Source organism: Rhinatrema bivittatum, chromosome 4 (assembly GCF_901001135.1).
Source record: "Rhinatrema bivittatum chromosome 4, aRhiBiv1.1, whole genome shotgun sequence".
NCBI lineage: Eukaryota > Metazoa > Chordata > Amphibia > Gymnophiona > Rhinatrematidae > Rhinatrema > Rhinatrema bivittatum.
This window is the reverse complement of record NC_042618.1, coordinates 187645923-187670225: the sequence shown is the minus strand read 5'-3', so window position 1 is coordinate 187670225 and position 24303 is coordinate 187645923. Positions and strand designations below refer to the sequence as shown.

General features: G+C 41.2%; 1 protein-coding gene across 2 annotated transcripts in view; it reads right to left on the bottom strand.

The window, feature by feature from the left end:
* Window positions 1-24303, bottom strand: part of ATRIP (ATR interacting protein) — a 129163-nt gene that overhangs the window by 79567 nt on the left and 25293 nt on the right. For both annotated transcript variants that reach the window (XM_029599396.1, XM_029599395.1), the window contains exons 3-5: window positions 19625-19707; window positions 19285-19455; window positions 44-162 (exon numbers count right to left, since the gene is read on the bottom strand). In XM_029599396.1, the coding sequence (XP_029455256.1) occupies window positions 44-162; window positions 19285-19455; window positions 19625-19707 (373 nt within the window). The remainder of the gene's footprint in view (window positions 1-43; window positions 163-19284; window positions 19456-19624; window positions 19708-24303) is intronic.

Below are 24303 nucleotides of genomic sequence, written 5' to 3'. Positions count from 1 at the left end.
GACCCTTGGTCTGACCCAGCATGGCAATTTCTTATGTTCTTACCTGTTACACGAAATGGGTACTGGAACTGGTTTGTTCATTCTTTCCCAGTTTTGGAGTTTTGTTCGTAACTCATTCATCTCGGCATCTTTAAAATGCAGCTCTGATTGCAGCGACTTCAACTTAAATGGAAACAAAGTGTAAACAGCATGCATTCTGTACTTTAAGAGCCCACATACATTTAAAGGAATCTCGGGTAAAGTCGCATACAAAAGTTCAACATGCAATTTTAATTCAGATATTAGGGGAAAAAATATAAGTAAACCACCACTTGTTCAAAACCTTACAGCACAAGAAATTGACATATCCAGTACAGGATTAGAGGAAACATTAAAATCTCCTCCCAACACAATGGGATATGCAGCAAATTGCAGCATCTGTATTACTAAGGAAACAAAGAGTCATGTTAATACACATTAGGTGCATATATGTTCCCTAATAACAGTTTAATACCATATACTTGCCCTACAATCCAAAGAAATCTCTCTTGCGAATCCTTGATTAATTTTCACATTGAAATAGAATGTTTATATTTATCAACTAGCTGTACCCGGCCACGCGTTGCTGTGGCTCAGTCTGGTTAAATGGAAAAGAAAGAAAAGAGAAAGCGCACGTTTCGAATAGGGTTAATTTCACAATGCTTGTGGGTATACAATATTTTTTGTTGTTCCACTGTCTGTGCAGATATAGAGATTATCTGGTTTGCCGACTCTAGAACACGCAACATATAATTGTCCATGCGAGAAGCAATCCGTGTCTAGATGTAAACCGCATAATTCTAGAAATGAAAAAGGATGAAAAAAGAAAAAACAAACTATACTCACTAAATGAACGGTATGGTAAACAACACAGCTCAATTCCAACGCAATGTCACACGAAATAATTAAATCAAAATGAAAATAAATCGAAATCTATGAAAATTCAATTTAACAATGCGATCGGAAACATTGAAATGGAATCGTAAAATATTTAGTCCAAGCCGTTAAGCCCGTTAAAATGGGCGAGATTTTTGTCCCCTCTCCTCCTACGTCTTTGCTTTGCTCTGCTCCTCCCCCCCCCCCCCCCCAGCACCACAAAGGGCCAGAGGCGGCAGCGGTGGTAGGAGCTGCAGCGGTGACCGAGGGGAATCTCACGAGGCGTAATGGTCCTGCCATCCCAACTCCCTCCCCCCTTCCCCGGTGGTGGAGGGACAGGCTCAGACCCCTTTCACTCTATCCTTACAGGCCCCAACGCCTTTGCTCTCCAATTCCCCTCTACACTGAACCCCTTCCACTGTAACCTATAAGTGGAGAGCTGGGGGGGGGGGGGGGGGAGAGAATCTCTCTCTCATACAGCTCCCTACATAGGCTTCCTCTCTCTCTCTCTCTCTCTCTTGAACATACACTCCTCCCTCTGTCCCTCACACACGCACGCCCAATCTCTCTCACACACATACACAATCCCTCACATAGTCTCCCTCTCTCTCTCTGGCACTCACACTCGCCTTCAGTGCACATTGCCACACTTCTCTCACACACAGTTAAAATGGGTGGGATTTTTGTCCCCTCCCCACCTAAGTCTTTGCTCTGCACTTGCAAGAGCTTGCAAAGTTCCCACGCCAGTTGTGTCTGGGAGAGAGAGGAAAACACTCCATCCCCCCCCTTGCAAAGGGCAGGCGGCAGGCACTGCAACAGATCTGGGACACGTAGCCTAGCTTACTTTGCTCTTTCTGGGAGACCTGTGCCTTTAAGAAATCTGATCGGGGGCTTGAGAGGGAGGCGGGAGCAGGGCTCTGGCTTTCACTTTTGTCACCGTGCTTTGCTGGGAGTGGGGGTGGAGCGATGCTCATGTAAACTCTTCCCGTGGCAGCTGAGACCCACGCGCGGGCTGACAGCACTGCCTCTCCCCCCCCCGGCAGTTGCGGGATATTTACTTGGCTTCTCCTTATCTGCGGGACTCAGGGGGCAGGGGAGGAGGGCGAGCTGTTCTCTGTTCAGCTCTTTGCGCTTTGGCTGCTGCAGCTGCTTGTGATCTCTTCATAGCCGCTTTCAACTGCATTCGCTCTGCTCCGGCCGTCCCAACTCCCTCCCCCCCCTTGCCCAGCGGTGGACGGACTGGCTTGGCGATTCTTCTACCCTTTCCTCCTCCTGTGTGTAACTGTCCGGCAGTCCCTACTCCCTCCCCCCTTCCCCAGCAGGGGAGGAACGGGCTGAGCCGTTTCTCGAAGCGGCGACTCGTCTGCCCTTTCCAACTCCCCTCTGACTCCCAGCACGTAGCGCAGAGCTCAATGGTCCGCACATGCGCGGTAGAGCTGCTCTCTACTGTGCATTTGCAGGCCGGTCAGAGCCCATTTATATTGTAGATAACGTGTGTTGCTTGTACGTCCAACAGATGGCGCTGTTTTTCCAAAAAAGCATGTTTTTACCTGTCACAGGTGTGACACGTATATAATATAGGTATATAAAAACACGTGCGTATTCGAATGCAACATTGTGTCAAAATTTCAAAGCAATCGGTGAAGAACTTTCAGAGATTTAAGATTCTGAACAAACGAACATTTACATTTTTATTTATATAGATATTGCTACACCCCACTTACGTTTGAAGAAGGAAGCAAACTCACATATCCCCACCCAGTCTATTTTAAGTTTCATATGTTCTTTGTCCTCTAAATTTATTTCTTGCAAAAAAAAAAAAAACTATACGAGTATACAGTTTTTTTTCAGAGACAGTAGAATCTTTTTTTTCCCTTTTAATGGGAGAGTTAATACCTTTTATATTCCATGATCGGAAATTGACATCTTGAGCCATCTAATGGAAGGCCTTAAAGTATAGGATACATGAATAACTGGTATGAGAGTGACCAGAGCCCCCCAGCCTAGACCCCGCTACCACTAATGCTCTGAAGAGAGGGGAAAAAAAAAAAGTGATGAGCACTGTATATTAACTTTTCAATATTACCCTCTATACAAATGTCTTGAAATCTTACATGCCTAGGCCATATCTCTATTTGACCACATTTACACTCTACACAACATTCATCCCACATGCCTCATTCATACCCTTCACACTCCATGCAAGTTACTTCACCATTTCCAATGTGCTGACATCACCCCCCCCCCCAAATGTTCCTTTTTGTTTGTACTCATCCTTACTTGGAAAATTACAATGGGCCATAAGCCCAGTCCCCTCTTCAGTTCAATATTATAAAACGGTAAAGATTAGTGAACCAACTCCATCCAGTCCCCACACATCGAAAACCAAGAGGAATCTCATCAGTCAAAAAAAAAAAAAAAAGTCAGAGAAATCGTTTCCATCTCCCTAGGTCAGAGATATCCTCCTCCACAGCTGTGCAAATGTTCGTTAATATGCAATAAGTGAAAAGAGGGAAGAAAAGCCAGAACTAAACTTCACCAAATCATCTTTGTAACAGATAAAGCTCATTAATGCTGGAAATCAAATATACTCCTTTCTCCGAATTCCAACTGCGTCACCATCAGCAGCCATTTTTCATGTTGCTAAAAGACATTAGCGCCAAACTGGGCTTCAGCCATAGCTCCCACATGTAATGCAACTAATACCAGCAAAAAGTCACATGTGCCAAAATGTAGTTTCCAGATTTTCTTCAAAAAAACATACAGAATAGGAATCAAAGTATCCTGCAATCATTCATCAATTTGGTATTACTGATCAATTGTACTGCGACACATCCATATTCCTTTTATCAGCGAAAGCACTGCGCATAATATATTATCTGCGTCACTGCAGGTTGCCATATTAGTAGACTGAGATGAGAGCAGGCCAAGGAGGTGACTTATTGCAGAATTCAATTCCAAACATCACAATATCCAGTTCACCACCACAAGGTTCGCATGCCAGTTAATACCGAAGTAAGGAGGCAAAATAAACTAAACCAGAAATGTAACAGTCTAACAAGGCTTCAAAAGGTATGCCGGACAATTTGGTGCTAACAACTTGCCTTTAGACATGTTTCATGTGTCTGCTAGGTTATTACTCACACACTGTTTCACTTCCTCCGCAGTATTGATTCTATCGGCATAGTTCAGTATTCTCGTAGTGACCAGTCTAGGCTTTCCCTTACTTTCATTGTAGGGGCCCAGTCTGTGAATCCTTTCAAATTGCAAAGGTAGTTTTTCAGGTGCCCATCCTAGTTTTTCCAGAATGGTATACTCACAGAAATATTTCAATTCTTGACCATTAACATTCTCAAGGATGCTGATGAATCGAATGTTTTTGCATCTGCTTCTATTTTCTTGATCATCTATTCATTCTTCCAGTTGATCTTTTTTTGTTTTTTTTTAAGCTGACGCAGTTGTTCCCGCAAGTCTATCATGGTGTCTTCCTGTCCCCAATTCTATTTTCATTAGTCAAAATTCACTGTCTGTATACAGTCATTGCTGCATGAAATTCTTCCACAGTTGACTGAAAGTTTGCTAATTTATCTTCCAATACCACCGTGACATTTTGTAAGGTGCTTAGCAACTTCCTCCAACATAAAAAATACTGCTAGATCCTTTTCCTTTTCTCCGCTTGCATCTCCCACTTTCACTTTCTCAACCATTGCTTTTTTGTTTTGTGGTCATATCTTCCACTCTCTGAAGCCAGAATCATCCATGTACCTTCCACTCAAACTAAGCACAGCTGCGGTCAAGGTTCAGATGGAGAGAAGAGCACTATAAGCAAAATAATTTGATTCAAGCTGAGAGGGAACATGGAGCTCTGGAAGTCACACCTGCCTCCTTAGCCGACCATCACGTGACTGACTCCCTCTTCCATTTTAAGACAAATCCAGCCAACAACAACTGCAACCCCTTTTAGGTTTTTAGAATTTCTACAATTACTATTCATGAGATAACTGCATACAATGGAGGCAGTGGATGCAAACCTCTCATGCATATTCACTGCAAAAATCCTGAAAACCAGAGGTCCTCAGATCAGGCCCTTGAGGACCAGAACTGAGTACCTCTTTTTTTTTTTTTTTTTTTTTTAAGCATAAGTATCTTGGAATAGATAAAAATAAATCTGAAAAGTGACAACTATTTCAAAAGCATCTGCTAGCCATTAGAGAGATCTTCCTACCAAAGAGGAGCACCAGCAGGAGCCAAACCATCTGTTCCATGGGACCTTAATGTGGTTCTAGTGCAGCTTATGAAACCACTTTCTGAGCCACTGGCATCTGCTTTTTTGAAGTTTCTCATATGGAAAGTTTGGACAAGCAGTTTTGTTTAGCCTGTTCATCCAGTAATCAGTGGTGTTCAGGTTGCTTATCCCAATGGCAATGAATAGACCCTTTTTTCTCATAGCTCATAGAGCTTTTGCTCTACTGAGCATGTGGGGGACTTCCCATACAGGTATTGCCTCATGAACCCCTCAGTCAAATTTAGAGCTAAATCTAACTAGATGGTCAAATCTCCTGGAAAGTAGGCAGATATTAAGCATAGCTAATTCATCCTGCTGTCTATGGAGAACATGGTTACCAGACTCTGTATTTTAGGTTTAACGTCCTGGCTACAGGGGAACAGGAAAACAGGTTCTCCCATATTCTTTTTTGTAATTCTTGCAGGATCAAATGGATTGGAATGGCCTCCAGCTCCACTGAAGTGTTCAAAATCTGAAGAGGGCCAGAGACCCCCTTCCTTGTGGGGTCTTTGTCCTTTGGATGTTAATGCCCAGCGTCTTACCGAACCATCCATAAATCTGGACTATGAGAGTCCTCCAGAAGAGACAAGCGTTCCGAAAGCTCAGGTAGGGGGTCAGAGGGGATTCCCATTGATCCTTCCTCTGATCTGAGGGGAGAGGGGACATTGATTCAGGTCCCCAATGATGAAGTAGGCAATTGAGAAGGGGATCCTTCATCACTAACGGAATTCAGCTAGTTGAATTCCGCTGCAAGAAAGTGGTGAGGACTCAAATCATCTCACAGGGGTTCTGATGGGAATACCCCATGGGTACTTCTTGAGGGAAAAAAATTAGACATTCTGGAAAGGATGTCCTTAGCCGCCAGGGATGTAAAGAAAGTCTTCATCAACTCTACCACCTGGTCCAAGGGCTGCCATGTTCTGGGGATGGAACATTCTCTTCAGAAACTTAGATGGAATCTTCTTGCACACCCTTTGGATTTTGCAAAATTAGTCCTAGGGGCCAGTTAGAAACTAATTGTACCATGGAGCATATGGTGTGTCCAGATGGAGACCTTGCTCAAGTGGTTTTGATGGGGAAGCCACTCTGGAAATAGTGAAGTAAGTGAAGTGTATCTTCCCTTGCACCCGCTATCCTCCTACAAAAACTGCATCGGTAGTTCAGAGTCCAGGTGCGAGTGCTCTGGATTCTGATGAGTCAACAGCAGAGTCCAATGCTTTGACGTCAATGGATCTTGATGTGCCAATGGTTGTGCCATTGACGTGCCAATGGTTGTATTGTCAGCGCCAATGCTTGGTGCTTCTTCAGTACCGGTTGCACTGCCAGCTCAGAGGAATGGAGCTTTTTCTTTTTTTACAAGGTCTCGAGCCCTGTGATGCATGCGAAGGGCTTACCAACACCCAAGAATGATGTTTTTTTCTGTTTGCTCAAACTTAGTGAGGTGGAGAGTCCCCATGCCTGCTCCAATGAAGGAAGAGGCTTATTTAAGGAGCTCCTGCTCAACTAGACATCCAGGGTGCAAAACCAGGCTCCACTCCGGGAGGAGGAACAGATGCGACTCTTCAGAGAGACTTGTGCAATTCCTCCATCTTCCAAGCCCTTGACTTCTGAGAACACTGAGACCACCAGCAACAGTGATAGCAGCTGGAATGGACATGATTCAGTCTTAATGTTATGTCCATCAGTAATAGAGATTTTCCTGCAACAGACTGTCTTTGAAGCTATTGATGGTGGGCTTTTTTGTGCCAGACATCTTTTGTGAAGAAATATTTTTCTTTAAGATAGCATTAAAGTACTATCTGGGGGGCTGCTGAGACAGCAAACTAATGTAGGAATTGAAATAAAAGTTATAAAAACAGATTATCTTGAATGAAAAAAGACTGAGGTGCTCATGAGGCAAGACCTTCACAGGAACTCTTGCAAATGCTCAGCAGAGTAAAAGTTATATGAGCTAAGAGAGAAAGGTCCAGTTGGTGCTGTCAGATGATGTCCCCCCATGTGTCATAGCTAATTCAGTCCAGTTTGTCAGTGGAGAAAAGAATATGCTGAAGGCTCTTATACAATTTGAGCTTTATTCCTTTGAAAAACTGTGTCCTTTCCTTGGAGTAGGTGGAGGGTAGATAAGATGGCAGCTACAGCGTAAAACACCATCTGAGATTTTTCATTGTTATGTATTGAATTTCATTTTTCCCCCTCACGTTTGCTACATATATTTACTATCTTACTACAGACTGTCAGCATCAGATATGCTGAAGTAAAAGTACAGATCCTAGGTTTCCCTAGGAAGATCCATTCAGAATAGAATGAAGGTCTACAGCTGCCTGGAGCACCCCCTTCAGAGAAAACCTGTAGTAACCCAAGAAGCTAGCAAGTCTTCTAAAGTTTTGAAACTAGTGAGAAGGCCATCTTGGATAGGAAAATAAGTGTTTACCATTAATTTACAATTATGTAAAAATCTACAGGGAATACAGAAGATAAAGCTTTGTTTTAAGATGTATCTATACAAAGCATGCAGAAGATGGAAAATACTGAGCAACAAGTTGGGTGTTCTCATGCTCTTAACACTGCATTGATTAAATATTATTCTTTAACATTGAAAATACTCTGAAAATTAGCAACTTAGCTGTAAACTTCCCAAATGTCATGATTCTCCCTGGAACTGGATATTAAAAATACAATTTCTGAATGCCTCTAGACTCAAAAAGATAGCTTATTGCCAATACCTGAACATATTATTTACATACTGGGCAAGTGAAAACCTTAGAAAACCATAAATCTGGTTTCAACCTTGAATCTTACACAAGAACCTGAAATGTTTCTGGAGATTTCACCTAAAACATCTACTCTCTTGATTTAACATTTTTAGCTTAAAGGCATTGAATTTTCTTTAAAATACCCTTTAAGTATAAAGTTACATTTAAGGATTCCGTTTTGCAATCCAGATCAATTATCTCTCTTTGGTGATTTCTTTGTCTGAATCCAATATCAATAGCAGGAAAGGCATCTGACAAATCATCATAATAAGCAAAGGAATAAACATTTGATGGGTGTTTTACCCTTGTTATATGTACCTGAATTTATTTTTTCTGTACATTTATATTTACCCTCCCTCTTTACTTCTTTTTGTGGACTTACACTAAGCAAAGCAATTGAAAGTGGTTCTGGTTCATTTTTTAATTCTCCATGTATAGAAAGTACTTTTTGTTTCAAAATTGTGAGACTGCTAATACTGGATATCAGTACAAGTCTAATAAAATTCTGCACCAGTTAGTTTTTATATGATGTGGATGATTCCCCTTTATCCTTATTCTCTTAGCTCCCTGCAAACACAAAGCTCAGAAACAGGGCCCTGGGTGTAATCTGAGCAAGATGCCTTGGCGAGTCCTCATCTCCTGAAACTAGCACATTATGGTTGTTGTGCCATGGAACACCCCAGGCTTCTGATCGGTTGCCCAGCAGTTGTTTACCGAAATGTCTTACGTCTTGTAGCCCAAGGACCCTTTACAGGACTCTACCCCTGCATCTTACCTACAAAGCAATGGATTAGATACGTTAATGAAAAACAGAAGAAACTCAGATACCTAGGATTCAATTAAAAATCATAATTAATAAAGGAAAGGTGGACCTTCATTTCTATGGGTGAATAATTTGGGTTGTTGGGGCTCCTTCCTTTTGCTGATTTTAATATCTCTGCAGTTTCGTCAATAGCCAGTTGAGTCTCAAAGAACCATTTTAGTATGACAATATCTATTTAAATTTGAAGGGTATCAGTCATTTTGTTCTGTCAAACAAAATTTTTGATTGTAAAATAGCCACACCTATAGATCTGCCGACACACTTTCATATATCTCCCAAGTCATAGGTTAACAGAAACACAGAACATGAAGGCAGATAAAGACCATACAGTCCATTCACACCACCAACTCAGCTTTACAATATCTTCCTCTCTTTCAGAGAATCTCTATGCTCTTCCCGCCACTTCCACTGGGAGGCTGTTCCATGTGTCACCTCTTTTTTTTAATAAAGAAATATTTCCTTAAATTACTGTACTTCTGAGTCTATCCCTCATCACCCTCATTCCATGGTCCCTCATGCTAGAGCCTCCTATTCATTCATTCCCCAAAGGTACTTAAATGTCTCTATCGTATCTCCCCTTTCTTCCAAGGTACACGTTTGGATATTTAAGTTTTTCAGCGGTCTTCATCTTAAAGCATATGGTGATAATTTTTGTAGCTGCCCTGTGGACCAACTCCATCTGGTTTATATCCTTTAGAAGGTATACAAATAATTGAAATAAATATATAAATAAAGGTGCAGTCTCCAGAGCTGTACACTGTATTCCAAATGAGGTCTCCATATAGATTTATACAGAGGCAATATAGCCTCCTTTCTTCTAGTAGCTATTCCTCTTCCTATGCACCCAAGCATGCTTCTGACTTTTACCATAAGCTTATCTGTTTTGCTACAAGAGCTTCAGATATGCCATGTTGATCATCAGATAGAAATATGATGTCAGAAAAAGATCATATGGCCCATCTAGTCTACCATTCAGGCCAATGCATCTAGCCTTAAAATTTGCATCACTCCTTCCGAGATCTCCTGTATTTATTCCATGCTTTAATTCAGATACTGTTTTTGTCTCCACCAACTCCACTGGGAGGCCACTCCATGCATTCACTTACCCTCTCTGTAAAGAAATAATTTCTAAGATTACTCCCGAGTCTACCCCCTTTCACCCTCATCCCATGAAACTGGTTCTAGAGCCTCTTTTCCGTTGAAAGAGGCTCACCACCTGTGCATGAAAACCTTTAAACATTTCATTATATCTCCCCTATTTCGCCTTTCCTGTAGGGTGTACATGTTTAGATCTTTAAGTCTATTCCATATGCTTTAGAACAAAGACTACCAACCATTTTAGTATCCACCCTGAGGACAGACTCCAACCGGTGTATATCCTATTATTTTCCAAATAAAGTCTCATTAGGTACCTATACAGGGGCAAGATCACCTTTTTTCTGCTGACCATTCCTCTCCCTATGCAGCCAAGCATCTTTCTAGCTTTTGCTTTCACTTTATCCACCTGTTTGGCCACCTTAAGATCATCAGATACCATCATCCCCTGATTCCACTCTTCTTTTCTAATTAGAAGAATTTCACCTCCAATACTGTACCAGTCCCTTGGGTTTTTGCAGCCTAAATGCATAATTTTGCATTTTTTAGCAATAAGTCTTAGCTCTCAGACCCTAGACTATTCCTCGAACTTTGCCAGATCTCTCCTCATATTTTCCACACCTTCCTGGCCGTCCACCCTGTTGCAGATTTTGATATCATTGGCAAAAAGACAAGTGTTGAAAAGAACCAGTTCCAGGACTGATCCCTGAGTCATACTCCTCAGAGTAAAATCCATTTACCACTACCCTTTGACGCCTCCCACTCAGCCAGTTTCTAAACCAGTCGATCACTCTAGGTTCCATACCAAGGGCGCTCAATTTATTTATAAGTCTCTTGTACATATCAAAGGCCTTATTGAAATCCAAGTTTCCATGTCGTCCAGCTATACCAGTCCAGGCAGCACTCATGCGTTGTTTCCCCCCTACCAGCAGATGAATATAGAACACAATGTTTTTTCCCCCAGCAGGACATCATTGTCCCTAGTAAGGGATGGTGCAGCTCTGGAAAATCCCAGTATTTTCTACCTCCAGCAGATGGTAGGACCTGATAATGCAGCTGCTCAATGTTGGATCTTAGCCCGTTCAGCCCCAGGGCCATGCCACTAGCTGCAGCCGGCAGAGCAAGCCCAGTTTGCAAGTTCCTAGTCCCAGGGGGGACAGGGTAGTGCCTTGGAGGGGCTTGGCTGATTAATTAAAAAAAAAAAAAGAGCTAAGACAGGCAAGTTGTCTGGAGCAGCAATCCTTTTGGCTTTGCCTTTCCCTCTTCCTGTTGGTATTGTCTTTTCTTGCTCTCTTTCCCCACAACCTCCTACCCTATTGGGTTTTTTTTTAAAATAAGAAAAAGAGAGAAGAGGAAATTGATCAGATCTGTCTGACATGATTTATCTCTGGTAAAACCATGCTGCCTCAGATCATGCAATCACTGAATTCCAGAAACCGCACTACCCTCTGTTTTAGCAGCGATTCCTCTAATTTAATCTGCCACAGCAGTCAAACTAGCCAGCTTGTATTTTCCAGCCTTCTCATTACTTCCAGTTTTATGAATAGGAAACCCATCTGCCCCTCTCCAGTCCTCTGGAACTACTCTCGACGCTAAAGAAGAATTGAAAAAGTCAACTGCTGAGACTTCTCTACATTTCCTCAATTCCCTCGGATGTAGCCCTATCACGTTATCTACTTTAAAGTTTAGTTAGCTACTCACGAACACACTGTTCTGAAAATCAATTTGAGTCTACCTCACTTCCAGTCTTATTTGTGTTTGTTCTATGTGGTTCTGCTCCAGATCCTTCCACAGTGAACACTGAACAAAAATATTTAAGTTTTACTTTTTTCCTCATCAGCCTCTACATATTCTTTGCCTTCACCTGAGTCTCACAATGCCACTTTTGCCTTTCTTCTATCATTAACATAGCTTAAAAAAACAAAAAAACAAAAAAAAAACTTGTCTACCCCTGTTTTACCATCTTTGCTAAGAACATAAGAAATTGCCATGCTGGGTCAGACCAAGGGTCCATCAAGCCCAGCATCCTGTTTCCAACAGAGGCCAAAACCAGGCCTCAAGAACCTGGCAATTACCCAAACACCAAGAAGATCCCATGCTACTGATGCAATTAATAGCAGTGGCTATTCCCTAAGAATAATTGATTAATAGCCATTAATGGACTTCTCCTCCAGGAACTTATCCAAACCTTTTTTGAACCCAGCTACACTTACTGCACTAATCACATCCTCTGGCAACAAATTCCAGAACTTAATTGTGCATTGAGTGAAAAATAATTTTTTCCGATTAGTCTTAAATGTACCACTTGCTAACTTCATGGAATGCCCCCTAGTCCTTCTATTATCCAAAAGTGTAAATAACCGATTCACATCTACTCGTTCAAGACCTCTCATGATCTTAAAGACCTCTATCATATCCCCCCTCAGCTGTCTCTTCTCCAAGCTGAACAGCCCTAACCTCTTGAGCCTTTCCTCATAGGGGAGCTGTTCCATTCCCTTTATCATTTTTGTTGCCCTTCTTTGTTCCTTCTCCATCGCAACTATATCTTTTTTGAGATGCAGCAACCAGAATTGTACACAGTATTCAAGGTGCGGTCTCACCATGGAGTGATAGAGGCATGACGACGACATTTTCCGTTTTATTAACCATTCCCTTCCTAATAATTCCCAACATTCTGTTTGCTTTTTTGACTGCTGCAGCACACTGACCCGACGATTTCAAAGTATTATCCACTATGATGCCTAGATCTTAACACAAATGAAATTATGCGTAAATATAGAAAAAAAGTGAAACAATACTTTTAGAAAGGAAAACAGCATTAATAGACAATAAGCAGTGCTTTCAATATGAAAACCTTCAAATTCATCTCGGTACAAAAATAAGAGACCTTGGTGTTTACTTGGATCCAGAACTCAATTTCAAAAACCACATTGCTATAAAAACCAAAGAAGGTCACTATAAATTACTAAGAAATACTAAGAAAATTAAAACCATTACTCAACTTGAGCGACTTTAGAACAGTATTACAGGCTTTAATCTTTAACAGCATCGACTACTGTAATTCTCTGCTTTTGGGCTACCACATTCCACCATCAGGCCTCTGCAAATACTACAGAACTCTGCAGCAAGAATACTAACCGGCTCAAGCAAACAAGATCATATTACCCCAATATTAATGGATTTACAGTGGCTACCCATTCAGAAGCAAGTACAATACAAAACTTTGTGTCTGCCTTACAAAGCAATTTATGGAGAACAGGTGGAATGGCTGAATGCCACAATATGGCTCCACACACCACAACACAATTTCAGATCGGCGAACAAAGGACTATTATCCATACCTTCTGTTTCTTCTGCAAAATTAATCTCTGTCAGGGATAGAGCAATATCCCTGGCAGGCCCAAAGCTATGGAACATGCTCACGCAAGAAATAAGGCTTGAAACAAAACTCAAAGATTTTAGAAAATTCCTGAAAACATGGCTCTTTAACCAAGCTTTCAAGGAAGGCATAGGCTAAGCCAACTTGGCGTTACATGGCTCCTCCCTTTCTTTCAGGCATACTTCAACTATGTTTCTTACTTTTGGTTTTAATTGCTATTTAGTCAATTTAGATATATTTTTATTTTACTCAGTTTTAAATACAGACTGGAATTAATATTATTACAGAGTTTTTGTTTTTACTTTACTTTTAGATTGAATTTTATTGTATCATACTTTTATAAACTTATTTCTCATGTTTTTGATGTAAAGATGTAAACCGATGTGATGGTCCTGGTTCCAAACACCGGTATAGAAATTTTTATAAATAAATAAAATTAACCTAACATCGTGTAACTACAGCAAGAGTTATTTTTTCCCTATATGCAACACCTTGCACTTGTCCACATTAAATTTCATCTGCCATTTGGATGCACAATCTTCCAGACTTGCAAGGTTCTCCTGTAATGTATCACAATCTTCTTGTGATTTAACTACTCTGAATAATTTTGTATCATCCGCAAATTTGATAACCTCACTCGTCACATTCCTTTCCAGATCATTTATATATATATATTGAAAAGCACCTGTCCAAGTACAGATCCCTGATGCACTCTACTGTTTACCCTTTTCCACTGAGAAAATTGTCCTTTTAATCCTATGCTGTTTCCTGTCTTTTAACCAGTTTGTAATCCACGAAAGGACATCACCTACTGTCCCATGACTTTTTAGTTTACATAGAAGCCTCTCATGAGGGACTTTGTCAAACGCCTTCTGAAAATCCAAATACACTACGTCTACTGATTCACCTTTATCCATAGGTTTATTAACCACTTCAAAAAAATGAAGCTGATTTGTTAAGCAATACTTCCCTTGGGTAAATCCATGTTGACTATGTTCCATTAAACTATGTCTTCCTATATGCTCTACGATTTTGATCTTTAGAATACTTTCCACTATTTTTCCCTGCACTGAAGTCAGGCTCACTAGTCTTTAGATACCCGGATTGCCCCTGGAGCCCTTTTTAAATATTGGGGTTACATTGGCCACCCTCCAGTCTTCAGGTATAATGGATGATTTTAATGATAGGTTACAAATTTTAACTAATAGATCAGAAATTTAATTTTGGAGTTCCTTCAGTACCCTAGGATGCATACCATCCGGTCCAGGTGATTTGCTACTCTTTAGTTTGACAATCTGGCCTACTACATCTTCCAGGTTCACAGTGATTTGGTTCATTTTGTTTGACTCATCACTCTTGAAAACCATCTCCAGAACTGGTATCTCCCCAACATCCTCATTAGTAAACACGGAAACAAAGAATTCATTTAGTCTTTCTGCAATGGCCTTACCTTCCCTAAGAGCCCCTTTAACCCCTCGGTCATCTAACGGTCCAACCAACTCCCTCACAGGTTTCTTGCTTCGGATATATTTTTTTTTAAAGATTTATTATGAGTTTTTGCCTCTATGGCCAACTTAATTTCAAATTCTCTCTTTGCCTGTCTTATCAATGTTTTACACTTACTTGACAATGCTTATGCTTTATACTATTTTCTTCAGATGGATCTTTCAAAAATTGGAAGGAGGATTTTTTTTTGGCTAAAATAACCTCTTTCACCTCATCTTTTAACCATGCTGGTAATCATTTTGCCTTCCTACCACCTTTCTTAATGTGTGGAATACATTTGAATTGTGCATCTAGGATTGTATTTCTAAACAATGTCCATGCCTGTTGAACACTTAACCTTTGCAGATGTACCTCTCAGTTTTTTCTAACTATTTTCCTCATTTTATCAAAGTTTCCCTTTTGAAAATTTAGTGTTAGAGCTGTAGATTTACTTATTGTCCCCCTTCCAGCTATTAGTTTAAATTTGATCATGTTATGATCACTATTGCCAAGTGGCCCCACCAAATCCTGCATTCCACTAAGAATTAAATCTAAAATAGCTCCCTCTCTCGTTGGTTCCTGAACCAGTTGCTCCATGAAGCAGTCATTTATTACATCCAGGAACTTTGTGCCTCTAGCAAGTTCTGATGATACATTTACCCAGTCAATATTGGGGTAATTGAAATCTCCCATTATTATTGCACTGCCAAATAGTTTCCCTGATTTCTCTTAGCATTTCATCATCTGTCTGACCATTTTGACCAGGTGGACGGTAGTATACTCCTATCACTATACTTCTTATCCAACACACATGGGATTTCTACCCATATAGATTCTACTGAGCATTTAGTCTTTTGTATGATCTTTATACTGTTGGACTATATACCCTCCCGGACATAAAGTGCCACACCCCCACCAAGTTGATCCTCCCTATCATTGTGATATAATTTGTACCCTGATATAGCACTGTCCCACTGGTTATCTTCCTTCCACCAGGTCTCTGTGATGCCAGTTATGTCAATCTCATCATTTACTGCTGTATACTCTAACTCTCCCATCTTACTTCTTAGATTTCTGGCATTGGCATACACACATTTCAAAGTGTGTTTTTTGTTTGTATTAACAACCTGCTTTCCAGTTGTTAGGGATAATTTGGAAATCTTTAGCTCAGGTGATTTTTTACATATAGGCACATGGACTACATTTGCTTTTATTGGAACCTCTGTTGGGATGCCCTAACTCTCCTGTTTTATTAATATCCTTCAAGGATACATTCCTCCAAACCATGCATTGGTAAGTGACTGTCAGCTTTCCCCCTTGTTCTAGTTTAAAAGCTGCTCTATCTCCTTTTTAAAGGTTAATGCCAGCAGCTTGGTTCCACTCTGGTTAAGATGGAGCCCATTCTTTCGGAAAAATCTCCCCCTTCCCCAAAGGTTTCCCCAGTTCCTTACAAAACTGAATCCCTCTTCCCTGCACCATCGTCTCATCCACACATTGAAACTCTGGAGCTCTGCCTGCATCTGGGGACCTGCATGTGGTACAGGAAGCATTTCAGAGAATGCCACACTGGAGGGTCTGGAGTTCAGCTTTCTACCTAAAATCCTAAATTTGGCTTCCAGAACCTCTCTCCCACATTTTGCTATGTAGTTGGTTCCCACATGTACCACGACAGCTGGCTCCTCCCCAGCACTGTCTATAATCCTATCTAGGTGACGCATGAGATCAGCCACCTTCGCACCAGGCAGGCAAGTTACCAGGCAGTCCTCATGCCCACCAGTCACCCTGCTATCTACATTTCTAATAATTGAATCACCAACTATGATGGCTGGCCTAACCCTTCCCTCGTGGGCAGTAGCCCTGGAAGACTTGTTCTTGGTGCAAGAGGACAATACATCACCTGGAGAGCAGGTCCTTGGCTACAGGATCACTTCCTGCTACACCATGGTGATGGTCTCCTACTGGGAGTCCTTTCTGATCCAAGGCAGCACTGGGGCTGCCAGATTGGATTTGGGACTTGGCTACTATGTCCCTGAAAGTCTCATCAATGTACCTCTCTGTCTGCCTCAGCTCCTCCAAGTCTGCTACTGTAGCCTCCAGAGATCAGACTCGTTCCCTGAGAACCAGGAGCTCTTTGCACACATACAATCTCTCACCGGCGGGTAAAAAAATCATACATGTGACACTCAATGCAAAAGACTGGAAAGCCCCCCTCCCCTCTTGCTGCTGGACTGCTGCCTTCATCTTAATTTTATTGAGTTCCTAGTTAAGTTTAGGATACTAAGGGAGTTGGAATTAGAGTACTTTAAATTTACAGATGAATTTACTAATTAATCAGCTAGTGTCCTACAAGGGGATGATTAAGCTTTCAATAAGGGCTGGTACAATAGTATGATTTAGTTAAGAGCCTCATTGATTTTTAATGAGAAAGTGTCTCTTGCCTAAAAATCAAGGGTTGAGTGGGTGGGAAAGACAGACACTAGAATTAACTCTCTCTGACTTGCTTATTACCTCAGACACACACAAACTCTAAAGAATATATCCCACTATTTCACCTTTCTCCAAACTTTTATAAGTCCAAAGATTTCCCAAAGCTATACTAACCAATCTTCTTTAACCACCATTAAATTGCTCTTCATTCAAAGAATCGAGGGGCTTGAGATTCGTGCGCCTAACAGCACGCGCGTCCGGTCCTCTTCTACTGCAAAGGGTGCAGGGCCTCTTGAAGCTGGGGCTGTGGAATTCAATTCCTGGATAGCTTGCGGTGACCTCTGGACTCCTCTCCTGGTGGTTGCTGGGAGCAGTATGTAGATGAGCCTTCCGGTCCTATTTTTATTTCTATTTGAATTTTTGTGTTCCTAATTTTTCAGCCTCTCTTAGCTTTTCCAGATATTTTGCCTGTCTTTCACTTTCTGTGATCTCTTATAGTTTGTGAATGCTAACTTCTTCTCTTACCTTTTCAGCTACTTCTTTAGAAATCCATAGCAGCCCACTTTCCCTCTTTCCTTTATTTACTTTCCTAACAAAAAGATTAGTTGCCCTTGTAATATCACCTTTTAGTTTTGCCCACTGCTCTTCTACTTACCCTAGATTTTCTCAACCAGCTAACAACTCTTTGAGGTACTCCCCTATTTTAACTAAATTAGTTTTTCTAAAATCTAAGATCCTTGCCTCTGAATGAACCTTTACCTCTTGTGTTCTAATATTGAACCACACCATCAAGTGATGACTGGATCCCAGATGATCATGAATTACAACATCAAAGACATTGCCCCCATTGGTAAGCATTAGGTCCAGTATTCCCCCTCCCGAGTGGGTTCCTTTACCAGCTGATAGAACATTTCTCCTTGCAGAGAATCCTGGATCTCCCTGCATCTAGAAGAGTAGCACAGCTGGGATGTCCCAATCAACATCCAAGAGATTGAAATACCCTAACAATAGTGCCTCCTTTTCATAGTAATTTTGTGAATATCCTCCATTAAATCTCTATCCATCTCCTCCGTCTGTGATGGAGGTTTGTACTAAATATTACACCAATATAAATAGATGTTCCATTGCCTCTTTCCAAATTAACATACAGTACCTCCTCCTTACCTTATAAGCCCTGCAATTCTGTTGCTTTATAGTTTATAATGCCATACCTCCTCCCTTCCTTCCTGAATAGACTGTAGCCCGGTATAACTATATCCCCAGTTATGGTTTTCTGTTTACCAAGTCTCTGTGACAGGCACTACATCTAAATCTGCATCTTCAATGACTGCTTCTAGGTTCAGGACTTTATTTCCCATACTATGATCATTACTGTACATAGCTTTACAGATATTGCCCTTCCCCCCCATTTCTATACAAGTATTTGTTTTACTTATCTTAGGTTTTTGTTCACCTATCCCCGACGATTCTAGTTTAAAACCCTGCTTAATACGTTTGCCGGTCTATGTTGGAAGAATTTTGCAAACAGAATTTTACCCTTATACTGTACTGCTGCATTGGGTTTTTGCAACCCAAATGCACAAGTATCACTGCTCTACAGCAATGGCTTCCAAACTTGGTCTCAATATGCCAATGACTGTGTGGCAGCCCCATTCCCAACCTTAGTGCAGTTTCTGCTGCTGACTCTCAGTTCTACATGGCTCTCGATAAAGTCTGAGCCACACAGTAGCTATAGTCTCATCATCGTTCTCACGAGGAGGGCTGAGAAGCAGAAGAGTACAAGTATTGTACAACTGCAAGGAGCATTGTGGATTATGATCACTAGAAGTAGTGGGAGCTGGGGAATGCATGCATGTGAAGAGGGGGAAGAAATACTTCTCTTTCTTCCATTGGACTTTTTCTTAGTATGAAAACCATTGCCCTACAGTACTGTCACACCTCTGATACAGAGAACAGCTGGAATTTGAATACTTCTTGCAGCTGCACTTTAAAATTTCATCAACCATTCCTGCTTCTGTTGCTTAAACAGAGAATGCAATCTAGCAGACCAGTACTTTGATCAATAGATTTTAACAACATTAAGCCAGAGAAAAGTATCTTGGGGGGGGGGGGGGGGGGGGAGGGAGTGTACATGAAAAAGTACCTTTTTTGACAGTTCTTTTTCCTTTTCACTTTGGATCTGGGCCCTCTCCTTTTCAAGCACTGAATGGGATCTTTTCTCTTGCTCCAGATCAGACTCCGTTTGTCGTAGAGAGTCACGCAAAACTTTATTTTCTCCATTTTTAATCAAGATATCTTTCTGCAATTCATTCAGCTGCAAATTCCAAGGAAATACATTACAACAGAAAAAAAAAACACAATACATCTGCAAAAATAAAGACTTCAACTATCATAACATCATCATATCTGAAATAAGCATAAAAAGCCCTAAGGTCTATAAACTGACAAAGAAAATTCTGAGAAAAACCATGGTACACATATACCTTTTGCTTCAGTTCTTCATACTGTGCTTGGAGTACTTCAAATCCAAATACATCATTCGCATTGGTATTTTCTGTACTATTCCCTGCCCAGAAAAATGCAAATAGTTGATCAGGATATGATGCAGCTCTCTCTCTCTCTCCACATCTTTCTACTCCTTCCCATCTCTGTACTCTAAGCAGTGGTATTCATCAATACTGCTGAGAGAATTCGGTAGATATATTGTCAACAATTTTATTTACCAGGTTGAATCAGTGGTTAGAATGTAAATACAGATAACATTTTGGTACAAACAGTTACACCCATCTTTCAAACTGCTCTTGACTCTCTACAGAGGAGGGCCAAATGCATTTGTGGTAACTTGGGCGACAGCGGCTTCTGAAACAGCCGGGAGGATAAAGGAGTCAGACTTTGGATGTTCCCTCATGTGCAATTTTATTTACAGTGCAAAAAACACACAAGAAAAGCTGCTCACCTTGCAGTTCTGGTAATAAACAATCAAACATAGCAGGCCTTCACATGGCCTGGCTTCCTGCCTGCTTCCCGGGGCCTCTCTAGTCCTTCTGTGCCCTGACTCCTCATAGTATGGTGAGGGGAGCTTCCCTTCAGAAACAATCCCTTGAGAGGCTGATCCTTAAAGAGGATCAGGCCAGATAGCTGTGGCTGGCCCCTTAAGGTGGTTTGAGGGAGTTTCCAGTATACTTCCTCACATACCCTCCCCCCCTCGGCTCATTTATTCAGATGAGCACCTGTCTGTACCAGGGACACACCTCTGGACAGGAAATTCACATTGAAATTTTCATTTCTTGTCCAATGTCGTATTTTATAGATGATGGGCTATAGGGCCAAGAGTCATCTCATCACCTAATTTCTATTAAACCACAGAAGCAGAATGAGCACTGCCATCCCAGCAGGTAGTACCGCAAAACCTCTAAGGCTGATTTGACTGCCGAGGCCTCCTTCTCGACTGTTGAGCAATGCCTCCCCCGTAGCATCAGTTTCCGACTAATGTATGCCACAGCATGTTTTTGGCATGCTTCCAAGCCTACTTCTGAGGCATTGGTCTTCACCATGAAGGGTTTGGTGAAGTCTGGACTTAGGACCAGTTTAGAGCCCAGAAGGCCTCCTCTGCTTTAGCTGACCATTGGACCTTCTCTGGTGCTTACTTCAACAGCCACCTTGTAAGAGGCTCTGCCTTTTCCAATTAGGGATAAATCCTCTATAATACCCTGCAAGGTCTAGGAATTCTCTTGCTTTTGTTTACAGGACTGGTACTCAGGTGATCAGCTTGATCTTCTGGGTCTGCAGATGGACCTTGCTCTTTCCCAGGGTGTAGCCTATATACTGGACTTCCCAGCAAGCATGTTTTAGGGTTGGCAACCATTAATCCTGCTTTCCTCAGACTATTTATGGCCTAGAGTTGGCTTAGATGTGTCTTCCATTCTGAGCTGTACACCACCAATGTCATCCAAGTAGGTGGCTGCGTACCCTTGACTTGGGCAGAGCAGGCCGTCAACCAAGCACTGAAATGTTGCAGGGGCACCATGGAGTCCGAAAAGGAGGATGGTGAACTAGAAAAGTCCTCCTGGCGTTGAGAATGCAGTCTTCTCCTTCGCTGCTGGCATGAAAGGCACATGCCAATACCCTTTCGTAAGGTCCAGGGTAGAAATGAACTGGGCTGATCCCAGATTCTCAATCTGTTCATCCACTCGAGGCATCAGGTACACGTCAAGTTTTGAGACCTTGATGTTTTTAGAGTCAATGCAGAACCTTATGCTCCCATCTGGCTTTGGCAACAGCACTATAGGTAAGGACCAATCACTATTAGACTTCTTTATAACGCCAAGGATGGAGCATCTCCTTTACTTCGATCTCAATGACACAGCACCTGGCCTTAGGAATCCAATAGGGTCATTGCAGTACAACTCCTCCAGGAGGCATATCAATGTCATGCTGCAACAGGTGGGTACAATTTAGTAGGTTCAAGAAGTTCTCCTTGTTTTGCTCCATCAGCTGATTGGTGAAGTAGACAGCTGCTCTCTGAAAGGAATCTGGGTTCGGTTCACTTAAGGTCCAACCTCTAAGCTAAACTTCTTCTTGCACCATTTATTTATTTATTTATTAGGCTTTTATATGCCGATGTTTGGACTAGCCAACACAACGGTTTACAGACATTTCAAAAGCAGAAACACAAGTTTCAATGATTCATAAAAATAATAGAAGCGAATAAAATCATAAGAGCCAGCATTAAAAACATATATTCCAAAAATAGTAATAAAATAATAAAATACCAGTAGTAAAAACATAAAAGCATAATATTAACCTATTGTTATAAAACAATTAATAAATCAGGTAAATAAACTATAAAAGCTATAAAATTGATAAGCAGAGACATGGTCTTAAAGAACAGTCCGTAAAAACAAAATCGCGTTTAGGAGGTTGTGATTAGTGAAATGGAGATAATTAGCTTTAACCAATGCCTTCTTTATATGCTTGTTAAATAACCAGGTTTTAAGATTTTTTCGAAACAACTTGAGATCGGTTTGTAACCTTAGATCAACTGGTAGAGTGTTCCATAATTTGGGCCCTGCGAGTGATATGGCTCTCTGACCATGGTGAGTCTGGCTGAGGAGACTGAAGGTTTTGACAATAATCCTTTATTGGCGGATCTGAGATTTCGCTGTGGTGTGTGAAGACGAATGACCGCGTTTAACCATTCTACTTGCTCCCCGTAAATAGCTTTGTGTAGGATGCAAAGTGTTTTGGATTGGATGCGTTTTTCAATGGGTAACCAGTGTAGTGATTTCAATATTGGAGTGATATAATCTTTCTTTCTGCAACCGGTGAGTATTCTAGTGGCTGAATTTTTTAGAATCTGGAGAGGCCGAATCGTAGATTGTAGAAGGCCGAGTAGAAGAGAGTTGCAGTAATCTGTGCCGGTAAATAATAAAGACTGTAGCACTGTTCTAAAGTCATTGGAATTTAATAATGGCTTTAAACGACTTAGCATTAGTAGCTAACCATATCCCTCTTTAATTTTAATTGAAATGTGTTTTTTGAAATTAAGCTCGGGGGTCAATCTAGACACCGAGTTCATGCATTTTGTCTCCTAAATTGATTGATAAATTTTCATATGGCATTGTGAGATTTTGCTCGATAGTGTAAATTTTCCTTTCAAGGAGGATGATTTCAGTTTTATCAATGTTTAGGCCGAGTTTCATTTGTGTTAATAATTGTTTGATGATATTCAGGTACATAGTGGTAATTTTATAAGTGTTTTCTAATGTGTCATTAACCGGGATGATAATCTGAATATCGTCAGCATAAATGTAGTAGTTCAAGCCTAATCCAGAAAGAAGGTGACAGAGTGGGAGCATATATATGTTAAAGAGGGTGACTGAGAGGGAAGAGCCTTGAGGTACTCCTGTTTCAAGCATTGTGTCAGATGTGGAATTGTTAATGTTTACCCAATATGATCTATTGCTCAGATAGGAAGTGAAACATTGCAATGTTTTGCCCTTGAGCCCGATTTCTACAGGTCTTCGAATTAGACTTTTGTGGTGACTGTGTCAAACGCAGCTGAGAGATCCAGTAGCATAAGAAGGTATGTGTCCATTATCAAATCCTCTCATAACTGTATCTGACAGTGAGAGGAGCAGGGTTTCTGTGCTAAAGTGCTTTCTAAAACCAAACTGCATGGGGTATATATAGTCATTAGATTCAAGGTGTTCAGTGAGTTGTTTCAATACCACCTTTTCAATTAACTTAGCAATGAATGATAAATTTGAGTTTGGACGGTAGTTTAGTACTTGGGTGGTCCAGATTCTTTTTTTTTTTTTTTTTATTATCGGTTTGATAATTGCTTGCTTTAATGAGTCAGGTAAGAGGCCTTCATGTAATGAATTATTAATGATGGAGCTAATGGTAGTGCAATTACCTGCGCAATTTGTTTTAATGCTATTATTGGTATGGAATCTAAGGGATGATTAGCGGAGTTTAGGTTTTGTTTTTGTTTTTTTTATTAGACCTTCTACTTCACTTATAGTAGCGTCCTCAAAATTGGATCATTTCACACAGGTCACAGTTTCCCCACAGTCAATCTGAATCCACTTTACTAAGTATCTCTGAATGAGCATTTTCACACTCCCAGAGTCCATTAAAGCCTGGGTTGCAGAGCCCTCTAACCACAGGAATCAAAAGTGTAGAGACTTCCAGGTTGGGTTCATCCACAAAATTACAATAATGTGGGACCATGAAATTAACTTCCATTGGCTCATCTTCCCTGCGGGGACAGTCTCTAGCATTATGGCCCCTTTCACCACAGCTCAAACATGGTGGTCCATCTGACATTTGTGGTTGAAGTGAAAAGCCCTGTCAGATCCGTGCTACTGTCTGTCGGGGCCTCTGGCTCTTAGAGCTCCATCACACTTTACCCCAGGTCGAGTGGCTTCTCTGGGGACCTTGGCAACTTAGGCATTGTCTGGGCCTGGTAACAGGCCTCTGCTACTTCCAGTACTTTTTCAAGTGTAAAGTTTGGGTGTTGGCAGACCCAGTGCTGCATAGGCCATTCTAGACCGTCTAGGAACTGTTCCAGCAGAACCACTTTGGCTACCTCTAATCCTGGTCATCCCTTCTGGGCGCAGCTACTTCCAAGCGACATCATTGAGTCTGTGAAATAGGT